This window comes from Astatotilapia calliptera, chromosome 14, assembly GCF_900246225.1.
Source record: "Astatotilapia calliptera chromosome 14, fAstCal1.2, whole genome shotgun sequence".
NCBI classification, from domain to species: Eukaryota; Metazoa; Chordata; class Actinopteri; order Cichliformes; family Cichlidae; genus Astatotilapia; species Astatotilapia calliptera.
Window position 1 is genome coordinate 13,051,859 of NC_039315.1, and position 13,697 is coordinate 13,065,555.

Below are 13,697 nucleotides of genomic sequence, written 5' to 3' on the forward strand. Positions count from 1 at the left end.
GTATATGTGGGATTATCTGTAGCCTTATAACCTCGGTCCCTCCACTGGAGTCTAAGCCTCTTAGAGGAAATGAAATGGATGGCTGAATGGATTGATGCATCCCTCCCCCTTGTTCCCATCCATCTCACTTACAGGAAAACAAGATGGGATAGCTATAAAATGTCAGTTTCACAGGCATCATCCCCCCCAAAAAAACAACACAACAACCAGAGTCTTTCAGGGTTTTTTCTTTTTTCAAATGTGAGATTATCATTAGAAGTTAATAGTTTGAGCCCCGGATTCGGGTGAAAACATGTAAAATAATGTGTCAAAACTAATTTGACAACAGTTTTACTTTAATGATTTATTAATTCTTTACACAATTCATCAACTAAAAGTAAGGATCCACAGCTCATCTCTGGGAGGATGTAATTAATGGAAGATGTACTAATTAGCAGTAAAAGTACAAGCAGAGCTGAGTCTGATGGGAATGTCATTAGCTTTGCAGGTTTTTATTCATTAGGCACGGCGACAAATTTCATTTTGATCTTATGGTGGTGTTGCATGAGAAGTTACAGGATCACCAAATAATAATAACTAATCTGGAGCTGCACATGAATATCTGTAATATTTTTCAGGGACTTGAGTCCATGAGTTATTCGTTTAAGGTGGGATCATAAATTCATTTTGAATTCAATTTGATTCCGTTAATTCACAACAACAGTGGCTTCGAGGCACTTTATATTGTAAAAAAAAAAGGACTTATAATAATACAGAGAAAACACCAACAATCCGATGACCCCCCCTATGAGCAAACACTTGGTGACCATGGGAAGGTGAAGCTCTTGAATCTTACCTGACTTAAATGTGGCCAGTGCTCCACTTCAAGGTCACCTCCATCAGCACCTCTGGGACACTTTCAAATGTGCTGCTATTTTTAGAGTTCTCCAAAATCTAAAACGTGGAGCGATATAAGTCCTGATGTGTCCAAGCCTGAATGTGGTGCACAGGGTGAGGAGTGGGATATCAGTGTGTGTGTGTTTTTTTTAAACTTTTTTGGCAATGTTAGTGAGGTTGTCCTGGAGTGTATGAGAAGAACATTGGCAAAAGAAAAATCTGAACTGCAGTACATGCTTTTGTGCATGACTCAAAGAGAAAGAATGAAGCTTCCACAGACTGATCTAAAAATAAAACATATGCTTTTGATGAGTGGATTTCTGGGAATTTGTGATTGCGGCTGAACATAGCCTTTTAAATATGATGCTTTGGCTTTGTTTTTCAGTTTTATTTGCGTCCACATTAAAGTTTTCCTTAGACACAACCAGCCATTTCAAACAGCCAATTTGAGCTGCAGGAAATTGCGACTAAAATTGTTCTAGTCCTATTTCCTTTTCTATAAACTTACTCAAATAGCTGAGGTAAATGATTTGACAATAAAAACATTGATTTACTTTTTGCTGCATGCATTTTTCTGTTTAGATGTTGTTGTTCCCCGGCCAGCCGCCTTCCCAGTCTGGTCGTTACTCTGTTTCCATGAATGGAGAGCTGACCATCACAGATGTCCACCCTGAGGACTCGGGCTTTTATATCTGCCAGGCCATCAGTGTAGCAGGAAGTGTTCTGACCAAGGCACTGCTGGAGGTGGAGGGAGGTAAGACCTCAATAGGTACAGTTACTTTTAAACCTGAGGGGTTGATTCTTTGTTCTGCACCATCAGCTAATGAGGGGAAAACATATTAATTACTTAGTAGGTGCACAACAATGAGGCTCATGCAGACAGAGACGGTGCGCAGTTAGAGACCCCATGCTGGATGAGCAATGAATTGAAGGCTTAATGTTTTCCCACAGGCAGCTTGTAAGCACCAGATTTAAGCTTTCTTTTACTCCTTATACAGCCTATTGTTTTCTGCTTACTAAGCATCTTAAGTATTTTTACCCTTTGCTCTCCAGCTGCTGGCGACTTTATAAAGCCGTCCTTCCTGCAGACCTTTTATATGCCTTCCTAATGTTATCTGTCCGTCTTGACTTTTCTGCACTGTGATCTAATTGGAACAAGGATATCACCCCTAACATAATACTCCGCCTCTTCTTCACTCAAACTGGCAGGTCCTTCAGGTCGTATCCCGCCAATCATTCGCCAAGGCCCAGCCAATCAGACCGTATCTCGGGGTGCAACGGCACAGCTCTATTGCCGTGTAAATGGAGGTACATCAGTCGAGATTTCATGGGAGAAGGACGGAGAGAGACTTCAGGGAAATACACCTCGACTGACCTTGATGGAAAATGGCACGTTGCAAATCGCAGACGTAAAGGTGTGTATGTGTTTGGGTGTGTGCGGATGAGGCATTTGTTGGAAAGGGCACGTAACAAGTGACTTCTGAAAGGCAGTTGCTCTTAAATGGAAGGAGCGGAAGGAAAGACGGATTGTGCACGGAAAGATGGAAATTATATATAAAAAAAAAACTGTGGAGAATAAAATACCTGTGTGATCTCTGACTGTCTGTCACCTTCCCCGCAGCCCTCATAGTAACCCATTTCTTCCTCATTTCCATCAGCAATTCCATTTCTGTTTGTAAAATTAAAGTGAGTCTGAGTTAAAAAGACCAATCTCTCTAAGGCGGTGCGTATCTCTCCAGTGTAATTATGTGCTCATGCGGTGTGTAATTGTAATGTTAATGAAGGTGCTTGTTTGTAAATGCTAATGTGTTCTGCTTTGATGGAAGAGCAGTCAGAAACCCCTTTGTGCTATAACCCCACCTGGAGGTCAGCGAGCCTGTGCAGGACAGAGCAAAGGCAGCATCATTTACATTAATTGACTGGCGATAGATGATTCATCATCTAACCGGCTTTTAATTAAATCTCCTGGCTGGAATGTGCTTATTCACGTCCTCCTTCATCCTTTTTCTCAGCAGTGGTGCTCAGCTAACTTGGAGCATTAAGGTTTGGTCCGGTGCACCGCTGAGGCAGGGGAAATCTGCCATGCCAATGTGCTCAATGGAACAGAAGAGATGCATTAGTGTGGCATCAAGGGGTTGACAAAGGGGGGGAAAATGGGGACACGGAGATGATGAGTGAGGGACTAAATATATTTACCCTGCTGCTGCCCAACCCACCATCAATATTTTAGCTGTAGTTGGAGTCATCTGAAGAAGTTCACCTGCCCACAAGCTGTGCGGTCTGTCAGCCAGAGGTCAACACTGCGGTGGATGATCTCATACGGTCTGAGGATAGTTCCAGCAGACTGGCTCTCAGCCAGGACACGGCCAGAGCGAACAGCAAGCGTATCAGTGAAGCATGCAGGCACATACTGTACACTTCATAACATAAAAAGAAGGTCGGGTGGGGCGTAGTGTCGCTCGGTGACAGTTGCTTAATGTGGATGGAGTGTGCGTGGCTTGCATTTAATTGCACAAACATGGCTGCTTAATTGGGTCCAGTTTCACCTGGAGCTTAAAGGTATAAGTGCCAATTTTTACATTTTTTAAATATTTTTTAAAACGTGTTTTTGCTTTTTTGTAGCAAACCTTTAAATATGCCTTTTGAATAATTTATTGAAGCGTAGGAGCTTAAAGCTGAACAACAGTTGCAAGCAGGTCTAGCATTTTAAATTTGTCAGCGGCATTATCGTATTTTTATCTTAACAATAATTCAAATGTCTGTGCGTGCTGTGAGAAAGGCTGGCTCTTGTGACGGAGCTGAAATTTATTAAAATTATCACCTTATTCTGCAGCTGCACTCAACTCTGAAGATAATCTTTTTTTGGGTGTCTTTCACTGTGTTAACTGTGCTGGTTGCGTCTCACTGCTCTCATCAGCATCTCGCACTCGTTGTCAGTGAAAATGCACCAAATGGCAGACACCTCCAAATAAGCGTTGATGTGCTACGTAACCGATGGTTGCAGACATCACAGAGAAGTGTGTTGTATGCGTTTATAATGTCATCGCTAATATAACGACACGTATGAGTTGTTTACTGCTCGCTTCTTATTTAAATGCTTTTGCAGGCTGAAGTGAGACACTTAATAGTTTCCTCACAAAAATGTCCAAAACAACTGATAGAAAGATCTGCATTTATATTTTGGTACTAATTAGACTCTAGCACAATTGCTGTAATGATTTCCAGCGGAGGGTCAGCTCACCTCGCAGAAAAACAGCACATTATGTGAGAAATACAGCATTAACAATGAAAGAATAATTATCTGGGTTTAAATGAAGCAGCCCTCTCAAGGACATTAATATTCTGTGTATAATTATAAAACTGCTCTTCACAGAGCATCGAATGGACATCATTATGAAATTTCAGTCAGGCAACTATCATTTGCAATAAATTATTGCATCAACTGAAAGAGCATATAAGTGGGCAGTTGGGGTCACCCAGGAAGTCCCGGAGACCGTGGTTTCTGCGGTTTTCGCTCATTCTTTAGTTTAGCTTTCAATCACTTTGGTTTTTGTTCGCTGTTTGGTCAGATTTAGGCACCATCCTCTTGATCAGACTTAGGAACTGTTTGTGTTAAAAGCTCTCTGCTTGTATCGCAGGACTGAAGCCAAAGAAGAAAAAAGACTGCAGCGGTTTTGACTATGTGGCAGCATTTAACATCCTAGGAGTTACAGTGATCACACTGCTCAGTAAAAACTCTTGCTAACATCTATTAATCCTAAATAAATACATTCTACATAAGATATCTTGTTATTCTGATGTCATCAGAATTTAATCACAGTCTTTTAATAGTTGATGTCGGACACAACACAGCATATAATGCTTCTTTTGGCTGCTCCCTTATTCACAAGGGGTCATCACAGCAGGTAGCTCAGCATGTTTGATTTGGCGGATTCTAATGACAGATGCCCTTCCCCACAAGGATTTGTGTCTCCGCCCAAAATCTGATCACAGATCTTTAACTTGGTTGGCAGATGCATAAAGCGCTACTGCACTGAGCCAATGCACAAGCAATATATAATTAATCACTGCTATTTTCATCACATAAGCAAATAAACACTATTACACCAATAACGATCACTGTAGCCATTATTTATGATCATTTTGTTGTGATGCAAAACTATTAATTGCTAAAGTTGTTCTAATTAAAGCTAAAGCTACTTTCAGCTGCTCCCTCATTTGTAAGGGGTCGCCACAGCGGGTAATTCTGCATGTTTGATTTGGCAGATTTTCCCGCCAGATGCTCGTCTTGATGCGGCCCCAAAGAGAGACACAGCAACACATTAACTAAAGTTGTTTAAACTCTCGATTTATTAGCTATTAAGAACTAATGCTTTCTCAAGTGAGAGATTGTTACTGACATAAAATGTTTAGCAAATTCAGTGTAAGGTTTATGCCATCAAAATCATTCTTTTTATGTTTCTGTAATAGTTAGTCTGCCAGAACATACAAAATGACATTTTGCTAAAATATAATTACCATAATAATCTAATTATTTGGGGGTTTTTTTCAAAAAGGAGAAAATTATAGGAAAGCACATTGCTATTTATTGATTAAAATGCAAAATTACATTTATTCATTTTATTCATGAAAAGAAAAACTATATTTATAGTGGCTGAATGTTACTTTTGATTAATTTTTGACTTTGTTGGCTCAAATTTGGTAAATTAGATTCGAAATCGCATCAAAGTTAAAACTGTTTAAGTCTTTCCTTTTAAGCTGTGATGAGTTAGATAAAGAGAGGTCACTTGGAAAAAAATGAACATGATTTATTAAGATACAGAATTTGATTAACAAGCTGTGTGGCGATTAGACTCTGATAAACCATCACAGCAGGATGGTTTATCCGAACAATGATAGGAATTATGATAGGACTCCACTAGAGTATAGCTGAGGGTGAAGATGAAGATGGAGGCGTGGATGGGGCGCTGAGTGACCAGGGTGAGGTAGAGATGGGGGAGGAGGAGGTGGGCTGCAAGGGCCTGAAAGGCAGAGTGACAGAAGATCGCTGAGATTTAAAGTACGCTGACAGAGACATGATTGGCTCTTAAGAGACATGCAAGAAAATGATTGGACTAGATGGACTATAGCGATGCTGGCATTGAATTTGACACTGTGGGAAAGAGGAAGTGATGTAATAGACCCAGGAAAGCAGGCAGATGAGTGATTACTGATATTACTCACACATAAGCTTCATTATAATGTTACATTCCCCTAAAAAGGTAAAGTTACAAAAAAAGTGTTGATGAAAGAGAGATGAAGGCAAAATATGAAAGTAAAGCTTTTGATTAATAATTAAACAGACAGAGATGGACGAGCTGCTATCCAACTCAAAAGAAGAGAAACATAGCAAAGCCCAGGAGTCACTAAACAAAAGCACAAATTAAAAAGGTTAATGACCAACAACACAAACAGCTCACGAGCTTCAAAACCAAAAAAGCCTCTCTAGCACTGGAGCTCTCTTCTCTCTGGTCTTAAGTACTTTGGCTCAATAGCTGAGTAGAGTCAGTTGCACGAAAGTGGGTGGCATCTACTACTGAAGAAAGAACAAGACACAGCGCCAAGGTCAAAATCACAGCAGGCCCGTAGCAACAGTTAGAGCGTGCTGTCTGCAAGCTCCTCGCTCCCTGCAGTATTTACATGTAGCAACAGGGCAGAGATGAGTATGAATCACCCTTGGAGCTCACAGGTGGATGTTGGGGTGGTGAAGGGGTTGAAAGAGCAGGTAATGATGCGGGGTAGCAGCAGTGACACGCTACATTTACAGCTTAAACAAACCAATAAGGGAGGATGAGTTTGGTGTGTGATGTATGAAAAGCTGTGCAACTCAAGCTGCCTGAACTAGCTTGCAGGCTTAGCTTCTTTATTTTTGATTTACTTCACTACTGCTGTGGTGGATGCTATGGCTAGCTCATGCCTTATATAACTTCTTCTATGTATGAAACTGCTTTTTGACATGTCGTAAAAGTCTAGTGGAGTAGAAGCATAAAATGAAAATTAGCAGAAATTGCTGAAAAAGTGAAAGTGTTTGTGGCATTTATTGTGTTATTTTTTTTCAAGTCTGTCTCAAATGCTGACTGCTGTTTAACAGGACACGGACTCGGGTATGTACACGTGCGTGGTTTCCAGCACCACAGGAGAGTCGAGCTGGAGTGGGATGTTGACTGTCAGAGGTACTTAGACTGAAACTCGCCACAGTCTCTCTGTCTGTTACACTTCACACTCTGTCACTCCTCAACTACACCTCCTTTCCCAAGAAACTACTTAGTCTGCCAGTGTTCTTCATAGGAGCACAATCTGTAGCTTCCACAAGACAAAGTACAGTTTGAGATAAAATGTTAATCAAACTTAGCCCACTGATATGATGTAATTATGTTTTTTTTGTGTGTGTGTGTTTCTGTAATGAAAGATGGAGGTTCTTCAGTGTCCAGAGCTTCTGAGTTCATCCAGCTTCCAGGACCTCCACAGAAGCCTGTCATAACAGAGGTGACCAAAAACACAGTCACCCTCACCTGGCAGTCCAATCCCCATGAAGGCGGGGCCGCTGTCACCTCCTACATTATCGAAGCCTTCAGGTGAGTTTTCAAAACAGGAGCATACTTTAGTTTTTCAGTCTTTTGTGGACTTGTCTCAGTTTATCTGAAATTTCTAGATCACAGCAAATACAGGCTAACTATCCATCCATCCATCCATCCATCCATCCATCCATCCATCCCTCCACATTAAACTAAATGCAAAAACAAAGCTCTGGTCAAATGTAAAACACGACAAAGCTTTTTAAAAATGTGTTATAGTAGTAAAGCTTATTAATAACTTTTTGCTTTGCTGTACATAGATTTAAACCCTTAATAATGGTGAATTTCCTCTGCTTAACCATTTCCACTCTCAGATCTTCTTCTTCTTGTCTCACAGACATTGTCTCTATTTGTACCCTTCACTAAATCTGGTCTGAAAAGAAACATGACTGACCAAAGTCTCTCATCATGGGTTAGATTTTCTAAAACCTCAAATCAGAGGAAAGGCAGAAATCTTTTTCACACTCAGTCCTCTTTGAAAAAAAAAAACTGCTGAAAGGTTTTTATGCTTTTTGATGATGTTGGGGTTTTTTGTCCAGTAATGGTCACATGTTGACTTGCTGAGGTCAGGTCTATATTGAGTCAGAATGTCATTAATAGAAGATGAAGAAAGACCATGAAAAACTACTGGTGCTACCAGACGCTTTAACAAGTGTAACTGGTGAAATGTGTTTTAAAGCTCTAAATCCTTATACTGGTAGCTTTGCCTCTGCACTCCACTATAACAGATTATAGTGGTAGAAATACAGACTTTCAGCTTTAATTCAAAAGGTTTCACAAAAACTGTTTAGTAGTTACAGACATTTTCATATATAGAGTCCCCAATTTTCAGAGGCACACGATTAACTGCACTGACGAGCAGTTTCGTGGCAAAGTGAGGCCTGTTCCCTTGTTACTTCGTGGCAAATGAAGTCATGTGAAGTTCATTAAAAGTGTAATTATATTTGTATTTTCTACATTTGGCTGTAATTTTGATTATGAGGCCTGAAGAGATTTTAGTGCAAGTTAAGGCTATTACTGGATGGAACCCCCCCCCCACCCACCCAAAATAAACCAATTAGAGACAGCAAAAACTTTTGGAGTGCCCAAATCCACTTCTTTTTCTTACGGCTGCTTCCTTTCGAGGTTGTCACAGCAGATAATCTCCCTCCCTGTCCCCAACAGCGCTCTGCATGTCCGTTTTACTGCATGCATAAATCTTCTTTGTGGTCTTCCTCTTCCTCCTGCATGATAGCTCCATATGCAACATCCTTTGTCAAATATATCCATTATTCCCCTCTGCACATGTCCAAACCATCTGAGCATTGCCCCTCTAACTTTGTCTTCCAACCGCTGAGGTGAGCCGAGCTGTCCCTCTGATGTACTCACTTGTCATCCCAGTCACGCCTAAGAAAAATCAACTATGCCACCTCCAGCTTGGCCTCCTGTCTCCAAATCATACATCATAGACGGTCTTATTACCATCTTGTTAACCTTCCCTTTTACACTTGCTGCTATCCATCTGTCACAAATCACTAAAGACAGCTAAAATGAGTGATGACAGAATTATTTCCATGGTTAAGAAAAAACAAAAACAAATTACAAACACTTTCGATGTGGTAGCTTTATCATTGCTGACAACCAAAAGACGCCCTCATGAATGGAAATACAAAGTTTACAACAAGGTTCAAGCCAGAGGTTAGACTGAATATTTAAAAAGACTACAAACCTTTCTAAGAAATTCAAATGAACCAGAATGAGGGGAAAAGAAAAAAATTGCAAAAGAGAGAACAGGTCACGATCCGACGTGACATCACCTGTCAAACATAGTGGAGGCAATGTCATGGGCGTGTATGGCTAACAGTGAAACTGGATCACTGATGTTTATTGATGATGTGACTGCTGACCAAAGTAGCAGGATGAATACAGGTGATGGACACAGGGCTATACTCTGTGCTCAGATTCAGGCAAATTCAAATGGAGAAATGGAAAACTCTTCAATGGCAGAGAGACCCACAAACAAGGACAAACTGAAAGGAGCTGCAGTAGAACACATATTATTTTGGGTTTTGAATTTTATCTACTTAATTTATTTATTACCGTAATATACTGTCTTCCTGACTTAAAGTTAAACAGGCAGCCTCGACTTAACTTTCCACCCTTGATAAAGGTCTCACTGTCTGACTGACTCTTCCCAGATAATGAAGTCTTCTTCATTTAGACTCATTAGACTTTGGAAATGACTCATCTCTGCCTGAGGGAGAGACACTTCTGTTACCACACGTTGCAAAGTGAAACCCACCACATCAGTGTTTAGCCGCGGCTTTTCCGAGGAGAGCCATAGCAGCCCTAACAACCAACTAGAGTCCTGAGCGAGACAGGGAGAGTGAAAGAGGAGACAATTACTGCAGTGGTCAGCTTGGCAGCTCCGTCCTGTCCTGGGGCAATGGCAGGAGGGGATGTGAGCCGAGCTGGAAGTTCACTCATTATAGAAACAGGACGGGGGGTACAGAAAAAGTGTATAGACACAAACATGCACGCACACGAGCACGCATATATTTCTTTCTGTGCAGGCAGAAAGCTCAGTCTGGCACACTTGCACACAGAGCTGATAAAAATCCATTCAGTGCTACACGCTCCAACTCCAATGAGTTGTTTGTTTTTGTGGATCAGAAGGAACAAAGAAAGAAACACTTTTATGATTGCAGTATGCCTTTTTATACCAAACAAAGCAAGAGTTATGTTTTTGATTTTAAAAGGGAGGCAGTCTAGATGGAGTATTTACTACATAAATGCAGCAGTTACATTTTCCTTTTTCACTGAAAACAAAACCACAAAAAAAGGTTAAAAAAAAAAAGAAATGCGAGTCTTAAATGGCAAAACTGTTTCTCTGGAGAACATTTGTTGAGAAAAAAGCCACAGAAGAAAGGAGAAAAAGCTGTGACCTGCTTGATGTAATTGCCTCGCCATTTCCTCCTCCATGGAGTTGAGGAAAATGTTAAACTGCACTCATGCTGCTTGATAGTGCCCGTACCTGCACAGCATAAAGCTGTTGTATCCTCGCCGGGCTCATTCAGTAGTCATCATTATAACCTGCTGCAATTAAAGACGGAATAAAACTTTGTTAGCAAGCTGAGAGAAGCAGCTATGAGGGTTTTTTTTTCTTCCAATGAACAGAAACTCGTGAATCCAAGAAGCGACTGGTGATTTCTTTAATTTGTTTGCTCATTCAACAGAGGCTGCTGAAACATTTCTTGTTCACGTGCCTGCTGAGCGTCAAGCGAGAAGATTGATATCTGTTCATTTAATATGGGGCTGCAGCCAGAAGAAGATTAGCACTGATTTGCATTAAGACTGTGGTGTCAGTTTTCTATTTTAGTTTTCTTTTTAGGAGATTAGAAGAAATTATTCACTGTTTTCCATTTTAAATATCACAGAGGGAGGGGGGTTGGAGCCTATCCCAGCTGTCATTGGGTGATAGTCGGGGTACTCCCTGGGTAGTCTATCATAGGATTAAAATACAGACACAGACAACCCTTCACAGCCATACTTGCAGCCAAGTTTTATTCACCGATTAACCTAACACATGTGTTATTTTACTGTGGGAGGAAGCTGGAGTAGGCAAGCACATGAAAACCACACAGATTCAAACACAGAACCGCTTTGCTGTGAGCCATCAGTGCTAACCACTGCAGCACTGTAAAGAAATGCACTTAAGATCCCATGTTGCCTTCAGAACTGCCTTAATTCTTCATGGCAGAGATTGAACACGGTGCTGGGAACATTCCTCTGAGATTTTGGTCCTTATTGACATGATAGCGTCACACAGTCACTGCGGAATAAATCTCCTGTTGGGTAGTGACAGTACTCAGGCAGGCTGTGGTGTTTAAACAATGTTCAGTTGGTACTAAGGGGCCACCAGCAGCAGCCTGAACCATTGATACAGTACAAGGCAGGATGATCAGTCCTGTCATGATGTTTATGTAAAATTCTGTCTCTACCATCCAAATGTTGCAGGAGAAACTGAGCCCCAGACAACACTTATCTACTCATTTTGTCCACTTTAATTTCCTGTTTTTTAGCAGTAGTGGAACCTGCTGTGGTCTTCTGCTGCTGCAGCTAATCTGCTTCGATGTTCAGAGAGGCACTTCTGCATGGTTGTAACAAGTGTTTATTTGAGTTAGTGTTGGCACCCTGGCTGTTATCCTGTGATCTCTGACATCAGCAAGATATTTTCGCGTAGAGAACTGCCGCTTACTAGATATTTTATCTTCTTCAGACCATTCCCTGAAAAACAATAGTAATCCCAGCTCGTCTGGCACCAACAAGCATACGATATTTAAGGTCACTTATATCACCTTTCTTCCTCATTCTCTTGTTTGGCTTGAACCTTAGCACATCATCTCGACCTTATCTCCATGCAGAACAGCTTTTACTTACTGCTTTGTGATTGGCTAATTGGATATTTTTAAGAATAGGTGTACTTAATAAAATAAGTGTATCTAAAGTATATCTAAAAAAAATAGATATGAAACTGCTTAAAAGAGATTTAACTTTTTTTTTTTGCATTTTTGTTATTTTCTTTCTTCTGACAAAATAATTTACCATTTAATTAAGAAGAGAAAAAAACAGCTATGGCTCATATTTATAGCTTTCTTTCTCCGGGTTATTTCTATTCTTGCTTTGAGATATCACACTTCATTTTCTTATGCTCGCAAGATAAAAAAATGTATTTACCCCTTAATGAGGGTGACTACCGTAACTGCAGTTGCCATATTTCCTAAGTATGCAAAATTCAGATCTCTCCTGACATCTCTCCTGGCTGCTCTACTTTCATCTGTCTGTGCAATTAGGGCATGAGCAGAAGAGCTGTGATCAAGCCTATTACCTTGTTATCTCATGGTAACACGACAGATAACGAGAGAGAAAAGAAGCATCTCTTGAAGCTGTTTATTGTAGTCCTCGCGCCAACTTTACATGCAGTTATCCGAACTCTTTCAGGCAGCAAACACGCTCCCGATAAAGACTTGACCTACCCTTTAAGTCATGTTCACACACTCTTGTTTTGATCTCAGTCGTTCACTCTGACAGTCAGATCTTCATCACAAGAAATTCAATTTTAAGATAGTCGTTTTCTTTGACGTTATCCGTCTTGCAGCCAATCAGTGGGCAGTACCTGGCAGACCGTAGCGGACCATGTGAAGCAGGAGAGGCACACTGTTGTCGGACTCTTCCCCAACACCGTTTATCTCTTTATCGTCAGAGCAGTCAACTCGTATGGCCTCAGCGACCCCAGTCCGATCTCCGAGCCTGTCAGGACACAGGGTGAGTTACATAAGATGAAAGACAAAAAAATCCTTTTTTGATGTAATGGTTTTCATTAGATTCTTCACAGTTCAGTCTTGGTTTCAGTTTCCATGAGGCAGTATATTTTAGATACTGGATGTAGAGCTGAGGCAGAGATAATGTGCTACATGCTTTGGAAAAATAAAACTTGCTTTGCATGTGCAGTCTCAAAACTAATTGCTTTCTCAGTGTGATGCTCTTCTGCCGGGAGCAATGTTGAATTTCATCAAAAAGTTGTTCCCTGCTTTTGCTGAATTTCTGCTATTCAGCTGTTTTGTTTTCATGTTGCCAGGCTGGACTGATTAGATTTCTTTGCTGTCTTAGATGGGAGTCCGACTGAACAGGGAGTGGACCACAGACAGGTGCAGAGAGAGCTGGGAGAGGTGTCTGTCTACCTGCAGAAGCCGATGGTTCTGTCTCCTACGAGCGCCAAGATTTCTTGGAGTGTGAGATTAATACTGATGGGTTTCAAAGTCAGCTTGTAATGTGTGGAGGACAGGCTAATCTCCAAACATTAGCTTCAGAAACTCTGCTCAGCATTATATGACGCCAATAGATCAACGTGTAGAGAAACAGCTGGTTACGCTTCCCTGCTTTTGATAACTGATTTAAATGTGAGACCATGTTTTTGTGCTTTTTGTCTTCCACCTTCTTTAGGTTGCCCGTCAGTCACGGTACGTTCAGGGTTACCGTATATTTTATCGAACGATTGGCAGCTCCTGGCTGGTCCAAGATGTGGAGGCCACATCTGACTACAGTACCATCTTAGCAGATCTGCACAGTGGTACCGAGTACGAGGTCAAGATCCGGCCTTACTTCAATGAGTTACAAGGGCATGACAGCCTCATGGTTCTCCTGCGTACCTCGGAGGAGGGTAAGGAA

General features: G+C 41.1%; 1 protein-coding gene across 4 annotated transcripts in view; it reads left to right on the plus strand.

Annotated features, from left to right (window-relative positions):
• The window catches only part of LOC113035891 (roundabout homolog 2), a 70,381-nt gene that overhangs the window by 41,369 nt on the left and 15,315 nt on the right, over positions 1 to 13,697 (plus strand). For all 4 annotated transcript variants that reach the window (XM_026191741.1, XM_026191743.1, XM_026191742.1 and 1 more), the window contains exons 8-14: positions 1,459 to 1,630; positions 2,086 to 2,291; positions 7,007 to 7,088; positions 7,325 to 7,490; positions 12,628 to 12,794; positions 13,140 to 13,261; positions 13,473 to 13,689. In XM_026191741.1, coding sequence (XP_026047526.1) covers positions 1,459 to 1,630; positions 2,086 to 2,291; positions 7,007 to 7,088; positions 7,325 to 7,490; positions 12,628 to 12,794; positions 13,140 to 13,261; positions 13,473 to 13,689 — 1,132 coding nt within the window. The remainder of the gene's footprint in view (positions 1 to 1,458; positions 1,631 to 2,085; positions 2,292 to 7,006; positions 7,089 to 7,324; positions 7,491 to 12,627; positions 12,795 to 13,139; positions 13,262 to 13,472; positions 13,690 to 13,697) is intronic.